The sequence below is a fragment of the Callorhinus ursinus genome, unplaced genomic scaffold, assembly GCF_003265705.2.
Source record: "Callorhinus ursinus isolate GAN/ISIS: 27379988/994484 unplaced genomic scaffold, GSC_fseal_2.0 scaffold152, whole genome shotgun sequence".
In the NCBI taxonomy this organism is placed as follows: Eukaryota; Metazoa; Chordata; class Mammalia; order Carnivora; family Otariidae; genus Callorhinus; species Callorhinus ursinus.
In genome coordinates, this window is record NW_027397214.1 from 107098 (window position 1) to 126869 (window position 19772).

The window sequence follows — 19772 nt, forward strand, 5'->3', positions numbered from 1 at the left end:
TTTTTCCTTTTGGTAGTTTTTGGTTTGCTTAATATGATCCTGCTCTATATTTTATTAATCTTTTTAAAATGTATGATCACTTTGGCACTGTCATTTTATTCTAGGGAATCCCAACTGATTGTCATTACCTGGTGATTTTAGTACCTGCCTTCTTGAAGGACAGTTTTATTCATCTCTGTGGTGATTCATTGTGAAAATGCCAACTGGACTTTAAAGTTTAGAACATTTAGCTTGAAGCAGAAACTGAGATGGCTTATTTGTTTTAAATATTCTAAAATAAGACTTAATGTAACATATTCTGTATGAATTTTGAGTAGTCATTGTCTTGATTTTACTATTTTTTTGAATGGCCAGTTGGCCATCTACCGTCCTGGCCAGCCATCCCTCTACAAGTCATTAAACTTTGCTGTCAGTCATCCTAACCCTGCCATAATTTGCCTGACTCCTGGCCTCAGCAGCCATAATTAGTACTGGTCAAGGAGGTGAAAAAGTGACAAAACATGAATGCTGCAGTATAAATAGATTTGCCCCTTTTGTTGGAGAAATTAGAGATACTGTGTAGATTTATTTGTGGATTAGTGTAGCAAAAAAAAAAAAAAGTTATTTTATTAGTAAAAGCTGTCCCTTTAAAGTCTGTGTTTCAAAGCCCTTTGGCAAACATTTTTATATTTTCGGTCTACGTTATTTAATAGAAAATTATGTGTATTTGTGTTTATACATTGATAACAACCTCTCCTGTATTAGGACATGACCAGTAGGCTCTGCCCCATATACTCTGTCCAGGCCATTGAAAGATAACTTTAAGATTCACATTTCTTTACTGACCACCCAAGAGTAATAGAAGGCGCATGTTTCCTCTGATTTATATAGAATATAATCACACAGTGAGCTCCAGGGAAGTGTGTGTGAGCACATTGGCCTAAAGAATTTTGTTATTATAGGCTTCTCAGCTTTAGTTCAAGTTACAGGTAATTTCACATTCGTTTTACTCTCAGTTGTTATTCAGAAAAGCTGATTATTTTAAATCTTAAATGAATGTTCACTCATAGGCAGGGTAACTGTTTTCCATTTACCAAAACCTTAGTTGATCCCTCATATGGCAGTGAGACAGAACAAATAAGCTGTGGAAACATTTTATTCTGAAACTTTTCAACAAAAATGTTAAAGGTAGGTTAGTATTAGCTAAATGTATTGACCTATTTTTGAATAATTAGAATTTCACATCAAGGGAGAATATAATCAATCTAAGCCTTGTTTATCTGCTGGTAACTTTAACTCTTGATAGAAGTACAGCACCTTGACACTTTTAAATTAATACTTTCTCTAGCCAAGTGTGATAAAGTGTTATACCTCTTTCCTTTTAAAAAAAAAAAAGTTTAAAATGGGTAATATTCTGAATGATCACAGTTTTTATCTGTGCTTTTTGAAGATTAAATCCAAGTGCTATACAAATCATTCTATCAAGCTATCTTACATATAAAGTTTTAAAAAATGAATCAAGGCAGGAAATCTTTTTTCTACAATAAATAAATACTTTAAGATTTTTCTTTTTCCCTGTTTGATTTCAAATCTTGTTCAGTGTTTACTGCCTGTATCATTTTTTGTTTGCATTATCACTCTTGTATGTGTCTCATGAATTCACTTGAATATTGCAGTTTATTTTTCTATTAAAAAAAAACCCACATACTTTTCATATTAAAACATAAGTACCAACACAGCCTAATTGGAACTTACATAAATCTGGGTGGCATTTGTAAAATGAATTGTTGCTTAATGTTTTTTTTTATTTTAATAGCCTCAAGTACTACAGCCTTCCAGCAGCCTTCCCAGACCCACAGACCACGCCCAGGGAAAACTAATAAAGCCGCAACATATCGAGGCCCACAGTGAATGCACAATCCAGGACATACAGCGGGGTGTTGCACATCTGGATGAAAGCTTTACACATGGCTTACAACAAGAAAGCAGCTATGGTCTGGAAGACCAGCCTTTTTCTTCAAGCCCACAATTCGCTGAGGATGTGGCTAAGAATACATCTTCTGAAGCAAACTTGAACATGACCACGAATGCTCAAGAGCCTTATCATTCGGCAAATAATCAAATTAGTGACATGCAATTTGTACCTACTTCCCTTCAGACACTTCCCCAGTCAAGTACAGTAGATCATACTAAGAGAGTTGGAAGAAATCAGTCTTCACTGGAGGGCTGCACATCCCAGCCCAAGTCCTTACCGCTTTTTAAGCCATCCATCTCAAATTCTTTGGTACCTCCTCCAGTTTCTGAATCATCTCCAAGTAGGACTCCCACTTGTAAAAAGTCACCAATAATCACACCATGGAATTCATCAAAACTTCAGCCAACATCTAGTCAAACAAATCTTGCAAGCAATCCAAATCCAAAAGCATCTAAGCTCCGTCCCCCTTCTGGCTCTTTCAGACAAAAACAAATAAGCAGCTCCCAACTAGAGCCTCAAAACTTCCAGGCCAAGACAAGCATCCCAAGGCCTCTAACAAGAAGAAAAGAAATCATGCAGAATCTGAACAGCAATTTGAATTCTGGGGATTGTTTGGCTTCTAATCGATACTCCCGTCTTCCTAAACCAAAGATACATTAAGTGCACAGCCATCACCTGCCAATTTGTTTTTTAAAAAAACAATCTGTTCTGTAATAGCTTTATGTGCAGTTTGCTACCATGATGGAGGTTTCATTGAAAGCTTGCAAATCTTAAAATTAAAATGTGGAAGCTTCTAATAGTTTGGCTCTTCCATTTTATATCCTGGTTGAAGTACACAGCATTTGAGTATATTTGTCTCAGGTAAACACAAAAGTTTGCTTGCCCATTTCAGAGACCTACAGAAGGCTCTAATCATGTTATCCATCCCTCTGCACATCAGAAAGTTCATAATATTCCACTTAGCAGGCAAGAAAAGTGCTTTGTTCATTTAGTCCTTTTAAGGTCTGTATTAAATGTGGTTCTTAGAGCCTCACCCTTTTTCACTTGTCCCTCCTGTGAATATGGTTACTGTTTTAACTGAAGATATGGTGATAATTGAAGATGGTAGACTGTAAGTAAAATTCTGGCCAGTGCTTTGTGTATTCAAAAGGTCTATGCAAAAGCTTTGTGATGAATAAAAGAGATCAGGCTTTTAATGGGAAGTCTATGTAAGTTTTATTTTTCCTTGCTAGGATCAGCCAGTTAGTCTCAGTATTTATTTATTTACCACATAAAGAAACAAAGATGTTTCATGTGATATAAAAACCAATTCTATGTTGCTTTAGCATCTTGTTTTGCATGTGTGTGAGTACACACACACACACGCACACACACACACGCACACACACCCACCCACCCCATTTGTATTTGTTTTTGCTACTCCATAAATTTTGGAAAGCTTGGGTTACATTTTGAAGCCTGTACCTAAAGATGTATTCATTTTGTAACATGTGTTGTTGGTGCTAGAGTTTTGCTGGTAATTGTTTTGAACCCTGTAGGCTTATGGATCCATGATAACTGTTTTAAGGTTCCACAGCTTATATTTTAAATTAAGTCTTTATTATAATATTTATATTTATTGACTTTCTGCTAATATCTGAAGACTGGAATAATGGACTTGAAATGTTTGCACAAACCTTTGATGAGCTATAAATACCCCACGGAATAGGGATTGAAACTATTTTCTATAGCAAAACAGTTAAAATATTTTGAGAATAATTATAAACTTAAGTAAGACTATCTTGAGAAAGCTGGAATTCTTAATAGTTTTTGTTTTTCTGAGTTTTCCAGGTTTCCCTTTTATGTTAGTGTGTTTGGCAGTTTCTTGAAAAGTAGATTTGGGATGAAAAATAGAATTGGAGAGGGACATTGTGTTTTATTAAAAGGTATTAAAAGCTATCTTAATGTTTTAGGAAGGTAGCTGGGGAACCGCCAAGGGACCATATACACCAACCCAATCATGGTGCGGGCCACTCATCAGATGGTTCAATAAATTTACCCTCTGTTCTCCCAAATCATGTCATCTTTAGGCAGTTCACCTGTTGCTGCTTTAATTAGAATTAATGTTTTTCAGATAGCCTTTTACAAAGTCAATTTTTGTTGTGATCAGCTGACCAAAACTGTATCATAAGGGATTATGACCAAAAAGTTAGTCACTCAAAGTTCCAGGGATTTCATTTTAAAAATGGACACTGGTGAAATTGCCCCTTTTAAGAAAAACAACAGCAAGTGCTTTTGTGGAAATTTCGAAAGAGCTGTTTCCTGTCATTTTGATGTAGTCTTCCCTTGCCTACCAGAGGACCATTTGAGTGAATTTGCCATTCACTGGATACAAAAACCATTCTTGGATTTGGTAAGAGGTGAGCGACACAAATCTAGTACCATAGTCTCATTCAACAGAGAAGCGCTAAAGTTCAGAAAGATTTTCACATAGTCCAGATATTGTTAGTGTAAAGTACTCAGACATATCAGCAAAGCTCTTCTTTGTTCATAGAGACAAGAAGTGATGGCTGGCAGCTGTAAGTGGGTACATGTGGTGTATCATCTTGAAGAGGAACAAAAACTGATCTCATATATTGCAAATGGAATGTTATCACACTATATTTTCCTAAAGTAAACATTGATGAATTGGTTTTGGTTTATTTAGAAGTTGGTGTAGACTCTTGTGAAATATTATTTACAAGTAGTCCTTTAATGGAAAAGTTCAAAGCTTTTACTTATTTTTGACCCCCTAGTCTGAGGGAAATATCTTTGTCATATAAAAATGTTGACTCCTGCAATTTGTTTATTCCAGTCTTTTTCCTGCTCTATTTTTTCTCCCTGATGAATTTACAGAAATATTAACCCATGAGTTTATCAACTTCTCTGTGCTTTTGTTGAGCCTCAGTCTTGGCTCAGCAATATAATTATGAAGCATAATATATTTAAGAGAAAAAATCTAGTATGCTTGTACAAAACAAGTTTTGCCTGCAGTTTGCTTTTAAAAACTGCATGAATATTTCTTTAAAAACTGCTCCATAGTAATTAAGTCAGAAATGAGGTGAGGATGTAACTCACCTGAATAATCAGGGATCACTCTCAGATTTGGCTTGATCTCTGTTTAGTGCTTCTATAAGTCAACTCTGTGCCAAATCCTCCTCTACGGGAACTCAGATCACTTTTTTTCTGAGTTCTTGTGATTTCGGTGAAGATGGCTGCAGTATATGAATTGTAAATCCTGAAGAAAAAGTTTTGTGGGGGTTGGTTAAGTTTCACATTTGTGAATGAGAAAAGTAATAGAGCATGTAGAATTTGACATTCGGCTGTTGATGGAATGGATGTATATCAAATTCTTTAGAGAAGGCTTGGCCTAAGGAGTTAATCAATACAGGTGCAGATGATTTTAAGGCATTAAACAAAGGATTATATAGTTATATCATTTAGAATGTTTCTAATAACTGAGACCCTCTAGCATTTTTCTTTTGGAGTCTCATTTTAATTTGTGCAATATTTTCAGGCATATAGACTACTGTTCATTGTATTTATATAGACGTTAGGGAACTTAGTAAGTATTTTAACAAGTAAAAATCTGAATAATGAGAGAAAGTATCAGATTTGCACTTTAAAATAAGCTTAATTGCTTGGAGTTGTGCCTGAAATATCGAAATGCCTCTTGGGCGTGGCTTTGTTGTTGAAATGAATTTCTCTATAACTGTTGCTGTTTGAAGTACAGCCTTTCACAGAATTATATCCTCAGCATGTCACTTTACTCATTAAAGCACTAAGTTCTTTGAATGTTTCATGGTACCCTTAAGTATTTTACTCAGTGTGTCAAAGAGAACATGATCCACCCCCTCCCGTAGCTACTGTCACTTCTGGTCTTCCTGTAGATGGTTGTTACAGACACAGAAGTGCACTTCTCATTTCTGGGCAGAGTTGTCATGATGGTTTCCTGGTCTCTGGGACACTGACGATGTAATTTGGAGTCACCAACTAGGCTTGCAATGAAGTTCAGTAAGACTGCAGCATAGTTTCAGTTTACTCTTCTCCTACACAGTAGTTTTCGTGTTTATAAATTAGTTCAGGTGGTTATGTTTGCATGCCTATGCATACATTTGAAAATTAATTATAGCTGTAATACAAATACCTGATGTTTTTCCTTGAGGATGATGGCCTTGCTGTTTTTCTTAATTCTGATGCTTGAATTATATTTTCTAATTTTCTTTCCACACCTCCCTTCAATTTTTCTGCTGCAGCAATTTGAAAGAATACACTTGGATAAATGATTATGATGGTGGGTGCCAATCTACAACTATGCTATTAATTAAAGATACATCATATATTTTAACTGTGTTGGGGAAAAGCTACCCACTTTCTCCTCATTAGAGTGTCACCATAACAAAATAATACTGACCCTACAAATTTAAAGTCTCTAAGTCATTACTAACTAAAAAACACCACAGTCTTTAATACCTGCAGTATTGTTTTCCCCATTGATTTTAAAAACCAGAGTAAATACTGTATATTAGAATTTGCTTGTAAAATGAGTTATAAAAACTGGATGTAAAGTCTCTTTCCTGAAAATGTTGGCATAGTAAATAAAAATAAAGTTCATAATTATAAAAGTTTTCTTGTCCTCAACACTGCCTTCCATAGTGTACTTTTTCTCGGATATATTTTTCTCCACAAAGATCCAAAATGCTCTTCATTTGGTTGATTTTCAAACTGTCATTTTACATGCTCCCTTCTACACACGTATCACACTCCAAGCCCTGATTAAGTAGGAGGTGAACAATAATTTAGTGTTTCCACCGACTCTGTAAGTGATCTAATGCATCCGTTTCCATTTTAATCAAATGCCTGCTTTATCTCAGAAAAATAATTGGGATAACAGATAATTTTTACTTAAAAAAATATTAGCACCTTGAGTGAGAATACTGCATACAAGAGGAAAACTTTGTAATTTTAATTATTTTTTTAGACATATACAAAAAAAGCTTGAAGCAACAAGAGTGCTTAATGAAATTTTACATAGTTTTTAGGAACAAAAGGAACAAGGCATTTATAATTTTCCAATTCAACTATATGTGGTAATATATAATGAGATATAATGAGATATAAAAAGTTGATGCAGTGATATTAATTATTAATTCAAAATGGTTTTATAAATGTTGGAAAAAGAATGAAGGAAATTTCATTACTAATAAATTTAATAATGGCATTTACCACCTCTTAAGTCATCTCTATCAGTTTTAAGGCCCTCTGAGTTATTAGCAAGTACTTTCTTAGTTGGATTAACTCTAAATTTTTCTTTTTTAGGCTGTTATCAAGTGTAATTTCATTTGTTCCTCATGTTCATTCCACATTTTCCATTCTGAAAATCTTTTTTTTCCCCCACAGAAAGACAAGTAGAAGTTGAATCTGACTTATCCTTCTATTAATGGGGTTTAAGTAATTTTTGTGGATGTCTTATGGGTGTCAGTCCCTATGCTAACTGCTGGGTGTACTGAGGTTGAAGACCACGTGGTCCCTGCCTCATGGAGCTTAAGGAGCTGCAGGTGGTTTTAACATCATGCCATCCTATTCAGGAATGCCCTGTTTATCATCTCATTTAGAACATAACAAGAAAACTCCTTTCCCCCTCATTTCATTTTATTCTGGGCTTTAACTGCCTTTTACTATTCACATCTTTGCTTCTGTATTAATTATTGGTTACATGCTTTCATTTCCCTTTGATAATCTGATTTGATTCGAGAACTTCTTTAGCCATATCAAATATTCTTAAATTCTCTGCCCTTTCTTTCTTATGTCATCAGCCAGGATTTAATTTTGAGGCTTCTAACTCTCTTAAACCACCTTCCCTTTTAGGCCTTGGCCCATAGGATCTCATATTCTGAAGTCTACCTTTAACATTCAATTCATACAGTTTACATCCAGGCTTCATTTTCCTTCTGTCCCATTCTCGTATACATATAAAATCTAGTATGGCCTAGTTGATACTTTTGGTTACCTGCCATTTTTTGCTATGTGATCTGTGAGGAGAAATTTAGGTCATCTGGAAGAGCCTTTTCCTCATTCATGAGTTCTTCCCCAAAAATCCTCAAATTAGCATCCATGTCTTATAAAAAAAAAAAAGAAACAATTCCTCACAGACCTTTCTCTGATTTTCCAACCATAGAAACGGTATTGCTGTTTTCCAGATTTGGGAGTATGACCTGTTATCTGATCTAATCCACACATAAATTTATTCAGGCATACATTTTGAATATGAATAATGCTTCTTTGGTGATATTTTAGGTGATTATAGTTTTCTGCAAAAGCACATCTCAAATGTTCATCTGTTAAAGTGAAAGATACCAGCTTTTCTTTGATTCCTCCCAGTAAATATTGTTAAAATGCTTGTTGTGTGCCAAACCCCGGATTTGATCTTGTAGGGGATCAATGAGACACATCCCTGCCGTGGAAGAGACCACATTACAGCAGAATAGGTCCCCAACTGATGGAGGGCTACCTCCAAAACCATTCTCCCTTAACAAATGTGCATTTGCCTTAGAATTTTTTACTGAATTACAAGTAAAACTTAGATCATTATCACATATGTCATAGGTAATGATACATTCAACCAACTTGAGACCTTTTTAAGCACATGACTAGTTCAAAATACTTTTGAGTTCTAAGGAATTTTCACGACAAATCTTAGATGAAATGTTATATTTATGTACTGTAAATTAAAAGTAGTTTTCATGAGTTGCAGTGAAAAGAAAAAATAGGATCTTTGATGAATTATTTGTTCATGGTTTTTCGTAAGTTGTATCCCAGACTAACGCTGAGATGCAAACACATGTACTCTAAGCACCTTGCTACCTCGGTCCTGTTCAAAGAGCCAGGGTTAGAGCTTAGAGGAGATGTTTGGGATTGGGTTTATGCCTGACCTGGGCAGCTCATCTCAGGACTCCCTGAGAACCCTAGACCTTGGTCTGACTGTTCTTCTAAAGGGAGCTTGGGCTGAGGGCAAGGGAATAAAGAACAGTGAACTCCTGCCTTTCAGAACTCCCCAAGAATCTGAGAAGCAGAGGAGACCGTGGATTTATAATCATTTGTGAATGTTGCAAAAAGCATTACTTAAGTTGCAGAATGGACCAACCACAGACAAAAGTACAATGAAACATAAAAACTTGACCTTTGCTAGTAGAGTGAGGCAAAATAGAATGGCAGGCCATTTATACACCTTTGTACGCAAAGATCTATTTAAATTAAGAATGGAAAATAAGAAATTTCTGATGGGGTGATTAAATTATTCACATATGAAGGGTTCTTGAGGGGAGGGGGGTGGGGGGATGGGTTAGCCTGGTGATGGGTATTAAAGAGGGCATGTTCTTCGTGGAGCACTGGGTGTTATGCACAAACAATGAATCATGGAACACTACATCAAAAACTAATGATGTATGGTGATTAACATCATAATAAAAAAGTAAAATAAATCCTACTTCATCATAGTAAAAAAAAATCCATTATGAAAGTAATTATATGGTCTCTTAATGTCTTAAAGAATATTTACTCAGAGTGTTCACATTATAACATTTACTCAAAGTATTTTGTCCCATAACTGGGACAAAAGCAAAATAACAAAGCTGTGAATGCAGTACACTCCCAGTATGTATGTGCCTATAAATACCTAGACAAAAGAACAGTAGTTAAGAATAGGGATAGAATTATGGGTGGTTTGGGCGCCTGGGTGGCTAAGTCGTTAAGCGTCTGCCTTCGACTCAGGTCATGGTCCCAGGGTCCTGGGATAGGGTCCTGGGATCGAGCCCGGCATCAGGCTTCCTGCTCAATGGGAAGCCTGCTTCTCCCTCTCCCACTCCCCCTGCTTGTGTTCCCTCTCTTTGCTCTGTCTCTCTGTCAAATAAATAAATCTTAAAAAAAAATTATGGGTGGTTTTATTTTTTAATCTTCATCTTTATATTTTCTATGTTTTTAAATTAAGAGACCATGCTCTTATAATCAGAAAAGGGTTTTTTTGTTTCTTTTAACTAGCCAGGTCATTTCTATTGCCTAGGCAGCATTTGTAAAGCACCTGGCACAAAGGCACTCACTAATTGATCCTCCTTACTCCACACCCCCACTTCCCCTAAAACACACACACTACTTTGAGCCTAGAAAATAAAGTTTTATGGAAAGGGAGAGTTGGGTCACCTTGTCCTTAGGAATTTCTGACTTTACTCATGGCTATCACCACAATCCTATAGTCCTCATTTAAGTTTTGAACCCAGAAGTAAACCTAGAGCCTTTCCTGAGCCCAGCTGACTTGGGCTATGACTTAGTGAAATTAAGGAGCACAGGAATCCTCAGTGCAGCCAGGCTTCCTCCAAGCTCCTGGTGCTGCCTGGTCTGCCTTTAAACTCTTACTCATCCTTCAGCGTTGCATCTTCTTGTCCAGCCTTTTCTGGTTCCACTGGATTTGCACACACCTGAAAGCCATCTCCTCAGCGGGAGCCCTCAACACCCTGGAGGGAGCTGGTCCTCTCCACCACTCATGCCTCTCTATCTGGTTACTGATACATTGTTACATGAGTAGACAAATGGAAGGTCAGGATAGGACCTGCAGAAAGAGTGACCATGAATTTGAAAACCCCCAACCAATTGAGCTGAAGTTGGGAAAGGGTGAGGGATGGAGTGGGGCATTTCAAATTCTTTAAAATTTCTCTTGTTAACTAGCAACAGCAAGTTAAAACATTTGAAATGGAAGATACTTAAGTTTTCTAGGAACAGGATATAATAGGATGTGAAATGTCACTAGTATGTCAACACATGGTCAAATTGGCCTCAGCTAAATTTTATTCCTGTGCCCCACCAGACTTATCTGGAGCAAGGACATGTTTGGGGCTATTGGACAGGAACTAGAAATGTTACTAAAATCCATGGGTACAAAATTGTTGCATTTTCTTTAATGGTTACCTTTATTAACTATGTTGCCCCACTCAACAAAATGTGTAAAACACTAAAGAGGAAGGCACTCAAAAAAGATGTGGCAGGTAGTGATGATCCTTACATGTAGAGAGTCAGAGCCAGAAGAAAATGGCAGGAGCTTTGGAAGCCTCCCTTTCCCAGCCTCTGGGCCCATTGCCCTGGCATAACCCTCAGTATCCCATCAGTATATTGGTCAGTATCCATTAGAGCCAATTCCTTCTCACCTACCTGTTTAAGTCTACCTGCACCTGTCCCCTTCCTATGGTTGCTTGTTCCCTGTCTCCTGTGCTCCTGTACACTTCCCTGGAGCAAGAAAAGATGTGTCCTGGGCTTCCTTCATCTCCCTGCAGGGTCCGCAGGCCCAGCAGTCTCTGGTTACAGGGGTACAGCCATGGAGGAGTGAGCCATCTTTGTTCACAACGTCCTGTTACAGGATGATGTGTCAGCAAATTTTAAGTCACTTATGCAAAGACACAGCTAGTGGCAGATCTATTTGACACCAAATGTAGTACTACTGCATCATTGTTTTACTCCATTTTGCATTCAGGTAATTGGGATTTGCATCAGAGATAGGGCCTCTATCAGTGACAAAATACATTTCTCCTGAACTTGAATAGATTACACACTTAGCATATACTAACTGGGCCTGGAGATATTCATCTTATATCTACACCAACCCTTCTCCATGTAGTATTTTCTTATTAGTCATGGGTTTTATTTACAACCTCTCAAATGTGAGTGCCATGAGTGAAATTCTGTAGAGGTTGATTAATCCTTACCTGGATCCTACGGCATCATTAGGGCTGTTTGCTGTGGGATGTTAACTCTTCTTATATAACCAGAACTTCAGGGCTGGTATCATGCAATTGTATAGATTTTTAAAGTATGGTTCGGTGATGCTGGAAACCAGAACACACAAGTCTCAAGGCTTTGCCTGGCCATGCTTTGGTTACAGACCCAAAGACTCATCTGATCAGTTCAGCTCTGGCTCTGCTGCCTCCTGTCTTGGCCAAACTTGGGCAAGCTCAAGAACAGTCCACCCAACTCTGCTTGTTCTGAGCCAAGGAGGAAGACCTCAGCCTTTTAGTATACCATTTATTTATGGTTTCCTTAACATTAAGTTTTTACTGCAGTTTGGGGTGAGTAGGAAAATCTGCCTGAGTCCAGGTGCCCAGTGTTGAACAGCCCAGGTTCAGCTCACAGTTTCTTGCCCTAAGGAACACCACACACAACTGCACACTGTTGAGAAGTAGAACAGGAAAAGGAATCCCTAACAAGCAACCGGGTGAAAATCCAAGCATGTATTCATTCAGTGTGCAGAGAAACAGAATTCTTCCCATGACAACTGTGTCTCTTGTTATCAATACTTGCCTTTCTGTAGCTGGTGGCCCAACCTCACCCCCACTTCCCCAATAGCTTCTAACTGCAAATGAAGTTACTAGACCAAAGATTGTGTTTCTCTGCCTTAGGGAATGGTAATTTTTCCTTTTATCTGAATAAGCCCCCCATGCTTAACTATTTTGTCCTTATGCCACTCAGCCCTTGTAAATCATATGTGACAAGTTCAGCACTTCAAAGACAGGTGCCTTTGTGCCACGTGCATCCAACGTCTGATTCTCTGCAGAGCCTGAGAAGAGGGAAGAGACGAGTGTTCAGAGTAGTGAGCTGTGCAGATTAGGGTGTGGTGGCTCTGTGGGGAATGGGGCAAAGAACTGTTCCTCCTCTTCTGCATGATGTGGGCAAGAAGACACAATGCTCTTTCTAGCCCCTTTGAATTCCTGCTGACTATATTTTCTCTCTCCAGCTTCTGAGTGTTCCCAATATGCAAGAGAATTTTGCCCCAGCTTCCCTGAGTTCTTTGTATTTTACACTGATTAAGCATCTTTAAATAAGATATCATTCCCCTGCCTGTCACACCTCCCCCTCCCAGAGTTGATACTCACTGGTAGGGAGATAAAGTAGGTTGTTTTTTCCCAAGCTGCGTGGCCTCACTTTACTTTATTTAAATGCTACTTGATCAAGGCATACTTTGCATATCATATAATTCACCCATTCCAAGCATACAAGTCAATGCTTTTTTAAAAATTTACCAGATCGTGCAACCCTCAGCATACATCAGTTTTAGAACGTTTTCCTCACCCCGGTGAGATCCCATATGCTCATTTAATATATTCCCTGCGCCTGTCTTAAGCATCACTATCCTACTTTCTATCTCCATAATTTGCCTTTTCTGGACTTTTTATATAAATGAAATCAAATAAGATATAGTCTCTTGGGTATAGTTTCTTCTACTTAGCATAATGTGTCGAGGTTCATCCAAGTCATAACATGAATCAGTTCATTCCTTTTCATTGCTAAATAACTTTTCATTTCATGGAAACACCACATTCAGCAGTTGACAGATACTGACATCGTTTCCAGTTTGGGGTTACTGTGATTTGTGTTGCTAACAACAGTCATGTGTAAGTCGTTGCGTGGACATACGTTTTCATCTTGCTTTGGTAGATACATACCTTAAACAGTGGAATTGCTGGGCCATAGGACAAATTTTTGTTTAAACTACCAAACTGTTTTCTAAAGTTGCTGTACTATTTTATGTCCCTACCAGCAACGTACAAGGTTCTTATTTCTCCACATCCTTGACAACATTTGTTATTGTTTGGCTTTTATTATAACCACCCTACCAGGTGTGAAATGGTATCTCATTGTGGTTTTGCTTTGTGGTTTCCTAACGACTGCCGTGCTGAGCATCTTTTTGTGGGCTTTTTCACCATTCATAGATCTTCCTTGGTAAAATGTCTATTTAAATTATTTAAATCTTTTGTCCTTTTTTTTTTTTTTTGTAGGCTTGCTTGTCTTATTATTGAGGTATGGGGATTCTATTTATATTCTAGGTAAAAGTCATTTACCAGATATGTGTTTTGCAGGTATTTTCTCCCAATCTGCTGCTTGTCTTCATTTCAGAGAAATAATGTTTTTTGAAGTCCAAAAGCTTGCAATTTTAAATAGATCAATTTTGTCAATTTTTAAAAATATATTGTACTCTGGGTATCATATCTAAGAAATCTTGGCTTAATCTAAGGACTTGAAGATTTTCCCCTATGTCATCTTTTAAAAAGTTTTATTATTTTAGCTCTTACATTTAAGTCTGTGATTCATTTTGCGTTAATTTTTGTGTAGGGTGTGAGTTAAGATTTTAAGGTTTATCTTTTCATGTGTGGATATCCAATTGTCCCAGCTCCATTTGTTAAAAAGGCTATCCTTTACTCAGTGGATTGTCTTGGCACCTTTGTTGAAAATAAATTAACCATAAATACAAGTAATTTTTTTTGGACAGTCAACTCTCCTCTATAGTCTACAGATTCGTATGTCTGTCTTTTTACAAGGGCCTTGCTTTTACCCTAACTATAACTTTATAATAAGTTTTGAAATTAGGAAGTTAAAGTTCTCCAAATTTGTTCTTTTTTTTAAGGATTATTTTGACCTTTCATGTCCTCTTATAATTCCATATATATTTTAGGATCATTTCATCAAGTTCTGCAAAACAGCATGCTGAAATTTTGATAAGAATTGCATGCAATGTATTCAATTTGGGGAGAATAGTCTTCTTAACACCATCGAGTCATCTAATCCATGAACATGAAATATCTCTTGAGTTGTTTAGATCTTTTTTTTTAAGATTGTATTTATTTTTTTCTTTAAATTTTTTATTGTTATGTTAATCACCATACATTACATCATACACTACATAGTTTTTGATGTAGTGTTCCATGATTCATTGTTTGTGTATAACACCCAGTGCTCCATGCAGAACATGCCCTCTTTAATACCCATCACCAGGCTAACCCATGCCCCCACTCCCCTCCCCTCTAGAACCCTCAGTTTGTTTTTCAGAGTCCATCATCTCTCATGGTTCGTCTCCCCCTCCGATTTCCCCCCCTTCATTCTTCCCCTCCTGCTATCTTCTTCTTCTCTTTTTCTTAACATATATTTCATTATTTGTTTCAGAGGTACAGATCTGTGATTCAACAATCTTGCACAGTTCATAGCGCTAACCATAGCACATACCCTCCCCAATGTCTATCACCCAGCCACCCCATCCCTCCCACCCCACTCCCACTCCAGCAACCCTCAGTTTGTTTCCTGAGATTAAGAATTCCTCATATCAGTGAGGTCATATGATACATGTCTTTCTCTGATTGACTTATTTCACTCAGCATAACACCCTCCAGTTCCATCCACGTCATTGCAAATGGCGAGATCTCATTCCTTTTGATGGCCGCATAATATTCCATTGTGTGTGTGTGTGTGTGTGTGTGTGTGTGTGTGTGTGTGTGTGTGTATATATATATGTATACCACATCTTTATCCATTCATTTGTTGATGGACATCCTGGCTCTTTCCACAGTTTGGCTATTGTGGACATTGCTGCTATAAACATTGGGGTGCATGTACCCCTTCGGATCCCTACATTTGTATCTTTGGGGTAAATACCCAGTAGTGCAAATGCTGGATCATATGGGAGCTCTATTTTCAACTTTTTGAGGAACCTCCATGCTGTTTTCCAGAGTGGTTGCACCAGCTTGCATTCCCACCAACAGTGTAGGAGGGTTCCCCTTTCTCCACATCCCCGCCAACATCTGTCGTTTTCTGACTTGTTAATTTTAGCCATTCTGATGGGTGTGAGGTGGTATCTCATTGAGGTTTTGATTTGGATTTCCCTGATGCCGAGTGATGTTGAGCACTTTTTCATGTGTCTGTTGGCCATTTGGATGTCTTCTTTGGAAAAATGTCTGTTCATGTCTTCTGCCCATTTCTTGATTGGATCATTTGTTCTTTGGGTGTTGAGTTTGATAAGTTCTTTATAGATTTTGGATACTAGCCCTTTATCTGCTATTTCATTTGCAAATATCTTCTCCCATTCTGTCGGTTGTCTTTTGGTTTTTTGGACTGTTTCTTTTGCTGGTCAAAAGGTTTTATCTTGATGAAATCCCAATACTTCATTTTTGCCCTTGCTTCCCTTGCCTTTGGCGATGTTTCTAGGAAGAAGCTCCTGAGGCTGAGGTCGAAGAGGTTGCTGCCTGTGTTCTCCTTTAGGATGTTGATGGACTCCTGTCTCACGTTTAGGTCTTTCAACCATTTGGAGTCTATTTTTGTGTGTGGTGTAAGGAAATGGTCCAGTTTCATTCTTCTGCATGTGTCTGTTCAATTTTCCCAACACCATTTGTTGAAGAGACTAAGATTGTATTTATTTAAGAGAGAGAGAGAGAGTGAGAGTATGAGTAGGGGGAGGGGCAGAGGGAGAGGGAGAAGCAGACTCCCTGCTGAGCAGGGAGCTCGATGCAGGGCTAGATCCCAGGACCCCGAGATCATGACCTGAGCCAAAAGCAGACACTTAACCGACTGAGCCACCCAGGCGCTCCTTAGATTTTTTTAAAATTTCCCTTAGCAGTGTTTTATAATTTCCAGTGTCTAAGTCTTATACTTCTTTTGTTAAACTGATTCCTGTTTTTTATTCTTTTTAATACTATTGTGAAAAGAATTGCATTCTCAATTTCTTTTCAGATTATTCATTGTTCATATATAGAAATATAATTGATTTTTGTATCTCGATCTAGTATCCTACAACTTACTGTACTTATGTATTAGTTCTAATAGCACTTTTGTGGGTTCTATGGGATTTTCTACATACAGGGTCATGTTATCTGCAAAAAAAAAAAAAAGAGAGAGAGAGAGAGAGACAGTTTTACTTATTTCTTTCCAATGTGGATGTCTTTTTCCTTCTCCTTGACTGATTGCATGGCCCTCTTGAGGCTGATGCTGCTGATGTGGGACACACTTGAGAGACTCCCTGTGGCCATGAACTCCTTCTGTGGTCTTTAGTGACCTCGAGGACAGCAGCAGTGAGTCAAGACAACCTTCAACCTTTGGGGGGCAAGGATGGTAAAGCCCGTGCTGTCTTTGTCAGAGGCCTGTCACACTGGCCCATGGAGCCAGGAAGCACATAAAGTGTGCAGGGCCCCTGGACGGACCCTCTTAGTTTGGCATCTCCTGGCTCTGAGAGCCCCACTGAAGGCTTTAAGTATTTTATTCCTACTTCATTCCTCCGAACACACATTGCCACAGGTGCTGACTGCTTAGGCCCCAAATGGTGGCCCTACATTGTAATAAAATTCATCTTGTATTTTCCCTTATTGAAATATCCAGGATCTTAGAAATAAAGTATAGAGGCATTTGGGAAGCCGAGCGTGCCAGACTGTAGGGCTTATGGTTTTAGATATATGCTCCCCAAACAGAATATAGAGCCTCATGCCTGATACATATATTTTTTTCAGCACAGTAAGAGGTATAGAGATGAGGAGTAGGGGTGAGAGGAAGAGATTACTTTTCATGGGAACCAAGAAGCTTCAAGGAAGGTTAAGCTGCCTTCAGTGGGGCAGATTACAATGTCTGATGGGTACACTTTAAAGAAGGAATATTCAATTCTACAATTTGAATTTTGTTTTCCAAATCAACTCCTTTTGCTGTGATATAAACAAAAAAATCAAATTTAGCAAAGTCCTCTTTGTTACTGAAAATTGCAGAAGATACAGCGAGTCTCAAAGGAAACATGGAATTGTAGGGGTTGCTGTAGTTCTCGTAGAGACTACACTGGGGAAATACCATTACTGTGGCCCCCAGGCTTGTGCCCAATGAGGAAGTTTGGCACATAGTAAGACTTAATGTTTGTTGAGGGCTTTCTATTTGCAAGAATAGAGTTAAATGCTTTATAAATGCAACTGTTATAAATGAAGGACCCATTTTGTTCAGTGTTAATCCTAGGTGAAATGGAAAATACAAAACACAGTCTGGCTACCAAAAATAATTTCACACTAGTGTAAATTCTTTACTTGCCTTGGGAAAGACTACGATGGAATCCAAATACAAGTTCTTCACACAGCAACATTATTAAAGAGGTCTCTCCACCTGTCCAGCCCACCTCCTGCAAGCCTTCCCCACATTTGAGTCACTCTGAGGTATCTTTCTGCCCTCTTCACCCACTGCGTCCCTCCACATCCGTCCTTACCCCAGGGCAACATGGCCAGGAGCCAGTCCCACAGCCTCACACACAGAAGAGCCTACAGGCCAGATGGAGGCCCCATTTCAAACATCTTAGATATTCACAGGCACAGTAGTATAAACCTTGGTGTCTAAGTAGGCACCGTGCCAAGCACTTTGATGGGTGCTTTATGTGTTAATTATAATGATAAAAGGCAATAACCCTGAATTCTGTGTGTGCCATTGTTCTAAGCACCTTATATACTGCCATGTAATTCTCAGAACAATCCTGAGGCAGGTGCTAGTACCTCTGTTTTTCAGAGGAAGCTGAGGCTCAGAGAAGTTAAATAACTTACCTGAGACCTCACAGTTATTAAATGACAGAATAGAATTTGAAAGCAGGCCATCTGGTTCAGAGTCCTTGCAACTAATCCCAAGGCTATCCCCACTTCTCAAGCTGTATTTCATCTCAGTTCATTTTCACAATAGCCCTTCCTTCCTCACATGATAAACTGAGACTTAGGGTATTAGAGGTCGCTCACCCAAAGTCACACCATTAGTAAATAGAATAGTCCCGACGCGGCTGAAACCAATATAGTCTATTACACAATGCTGCCATCTAGTGGTAAATATGGAAACTTCCTTACACATTTCACACCCTGCCCATTTCCGAAAGACTTCAAGGTTTCTTAAAATTTCAGAAGACAGAAACCCTGCAAAATCTCCAAAGTATTAAAATAAGAGTGAAAGCATAACTAGTTAATAATGAAGGTATTACTGAGGTGGTATCTTTGCACTGAGAACAGACCCGACTCTGAGTTTCCTAGTAGCTAAGGCAAAGAAGGAAATTTAAGTGTTCCATTGCACTCACCGCCCCAAAATAATAGATCAGTTGCAAGAGTTTGCCTGATCTTGGACCTCATCAGTCCTTCAACAACAACAGTACTGAGAAAAGCTGTCCATGTAGACATTCATTAACTTGGAAAAGCCAACCTAGAGTTTCAGTGTAACAGGTGTGCCTGTTTATATAGCAGCCCTACCCAGCCTCCTCCTCGTCTCGCTGAGCCATCGCTCCCAGGATGGAGATGCCCTGTGAAGGCTTTGGCAAACTCTATCCACTTGGTCTTTCAGCCCCAGTCTCCCACATTTCAATACTTTCGGCTCAGTTATGTTTTGAAAGCAGCACTGAGGACCTGACCCCCGGGGTTAGGACTTTGGAGAACAGCAGTAATGTTGCTCAGTTGTGCCCTGGGCTCCCAGAGTTGGACTCCTGACCTGCACAGTCCAGTGGGGTAGCCATGAGTCACATAGAAAGGCTGAGTGTTTGAAATGTGGCTAGACTGAACTGAGATGTCCTGTAAGTATAGAATCCACACCAGATTTTGTATTTAAAGAGGTAAAATATTTCATTAATAATTTTTATACCCATTACATTTTGAAATAAATTATTTCATATTAGGTTAAATAAAATATGTTATGAAACTTAATTTCACTTCTTTTTAAATTTTTAAATGTGTCCTCTAAAAAGTTTTAAATTACCTACGTGGCTGGCATTGTATTTCTGTGAAACAGAGCAGGTCCAGACCATCTCCCCTCCCCTCCCTGGCTCCTACCAGAGGCCAGATGGACAAGGCACCGTGGTGGTCATGTGCAATGCCCAGGACCCCAGAAAATCTTCTGTGCCATCAAGGGGAGGAACTTTGTCCTTGTCCTCTAAACACAAGCTGGTTCCAGAAGGGATTTTCAAGACCTTGATAGGCGCCACACCAAAGCTGGGTTAGATTTGGAGAAC

General features: G+C 38.4%; 1 protein-coding gene across 5 annotated transcripts in view; it reads left to right on the forward strand.

The window, feature by feature from the left end:
- The window catches only part of LOC141371974 (serine-rich coiled-coil domain-containing protein 2), a 104278-nt gene extending 101128 nt beyond the window's left edge, over positions 1-3150 (forward strand). For 4 of the 5 annotated variants that reach the window (XM_073890422.1, XM_073890425.1, XM_073890423.1 and 1 more), the window contains one exon: positions 1796-3150. In XM_073890422.1, the coding sequence (XP_073746523.1) occupies positions 1796-2614 (819 nt within the window). In that variant the 3' untranslated portion in view covers positions 2615-3150. The remainder of the gene's footprint in view (positions 1-1795) is intronic. The other variant, XM_073890426.1, reaches the window with a different exon arrangement.
- Positions 3151-19772: the final 16622 nt, after the last annotated feature.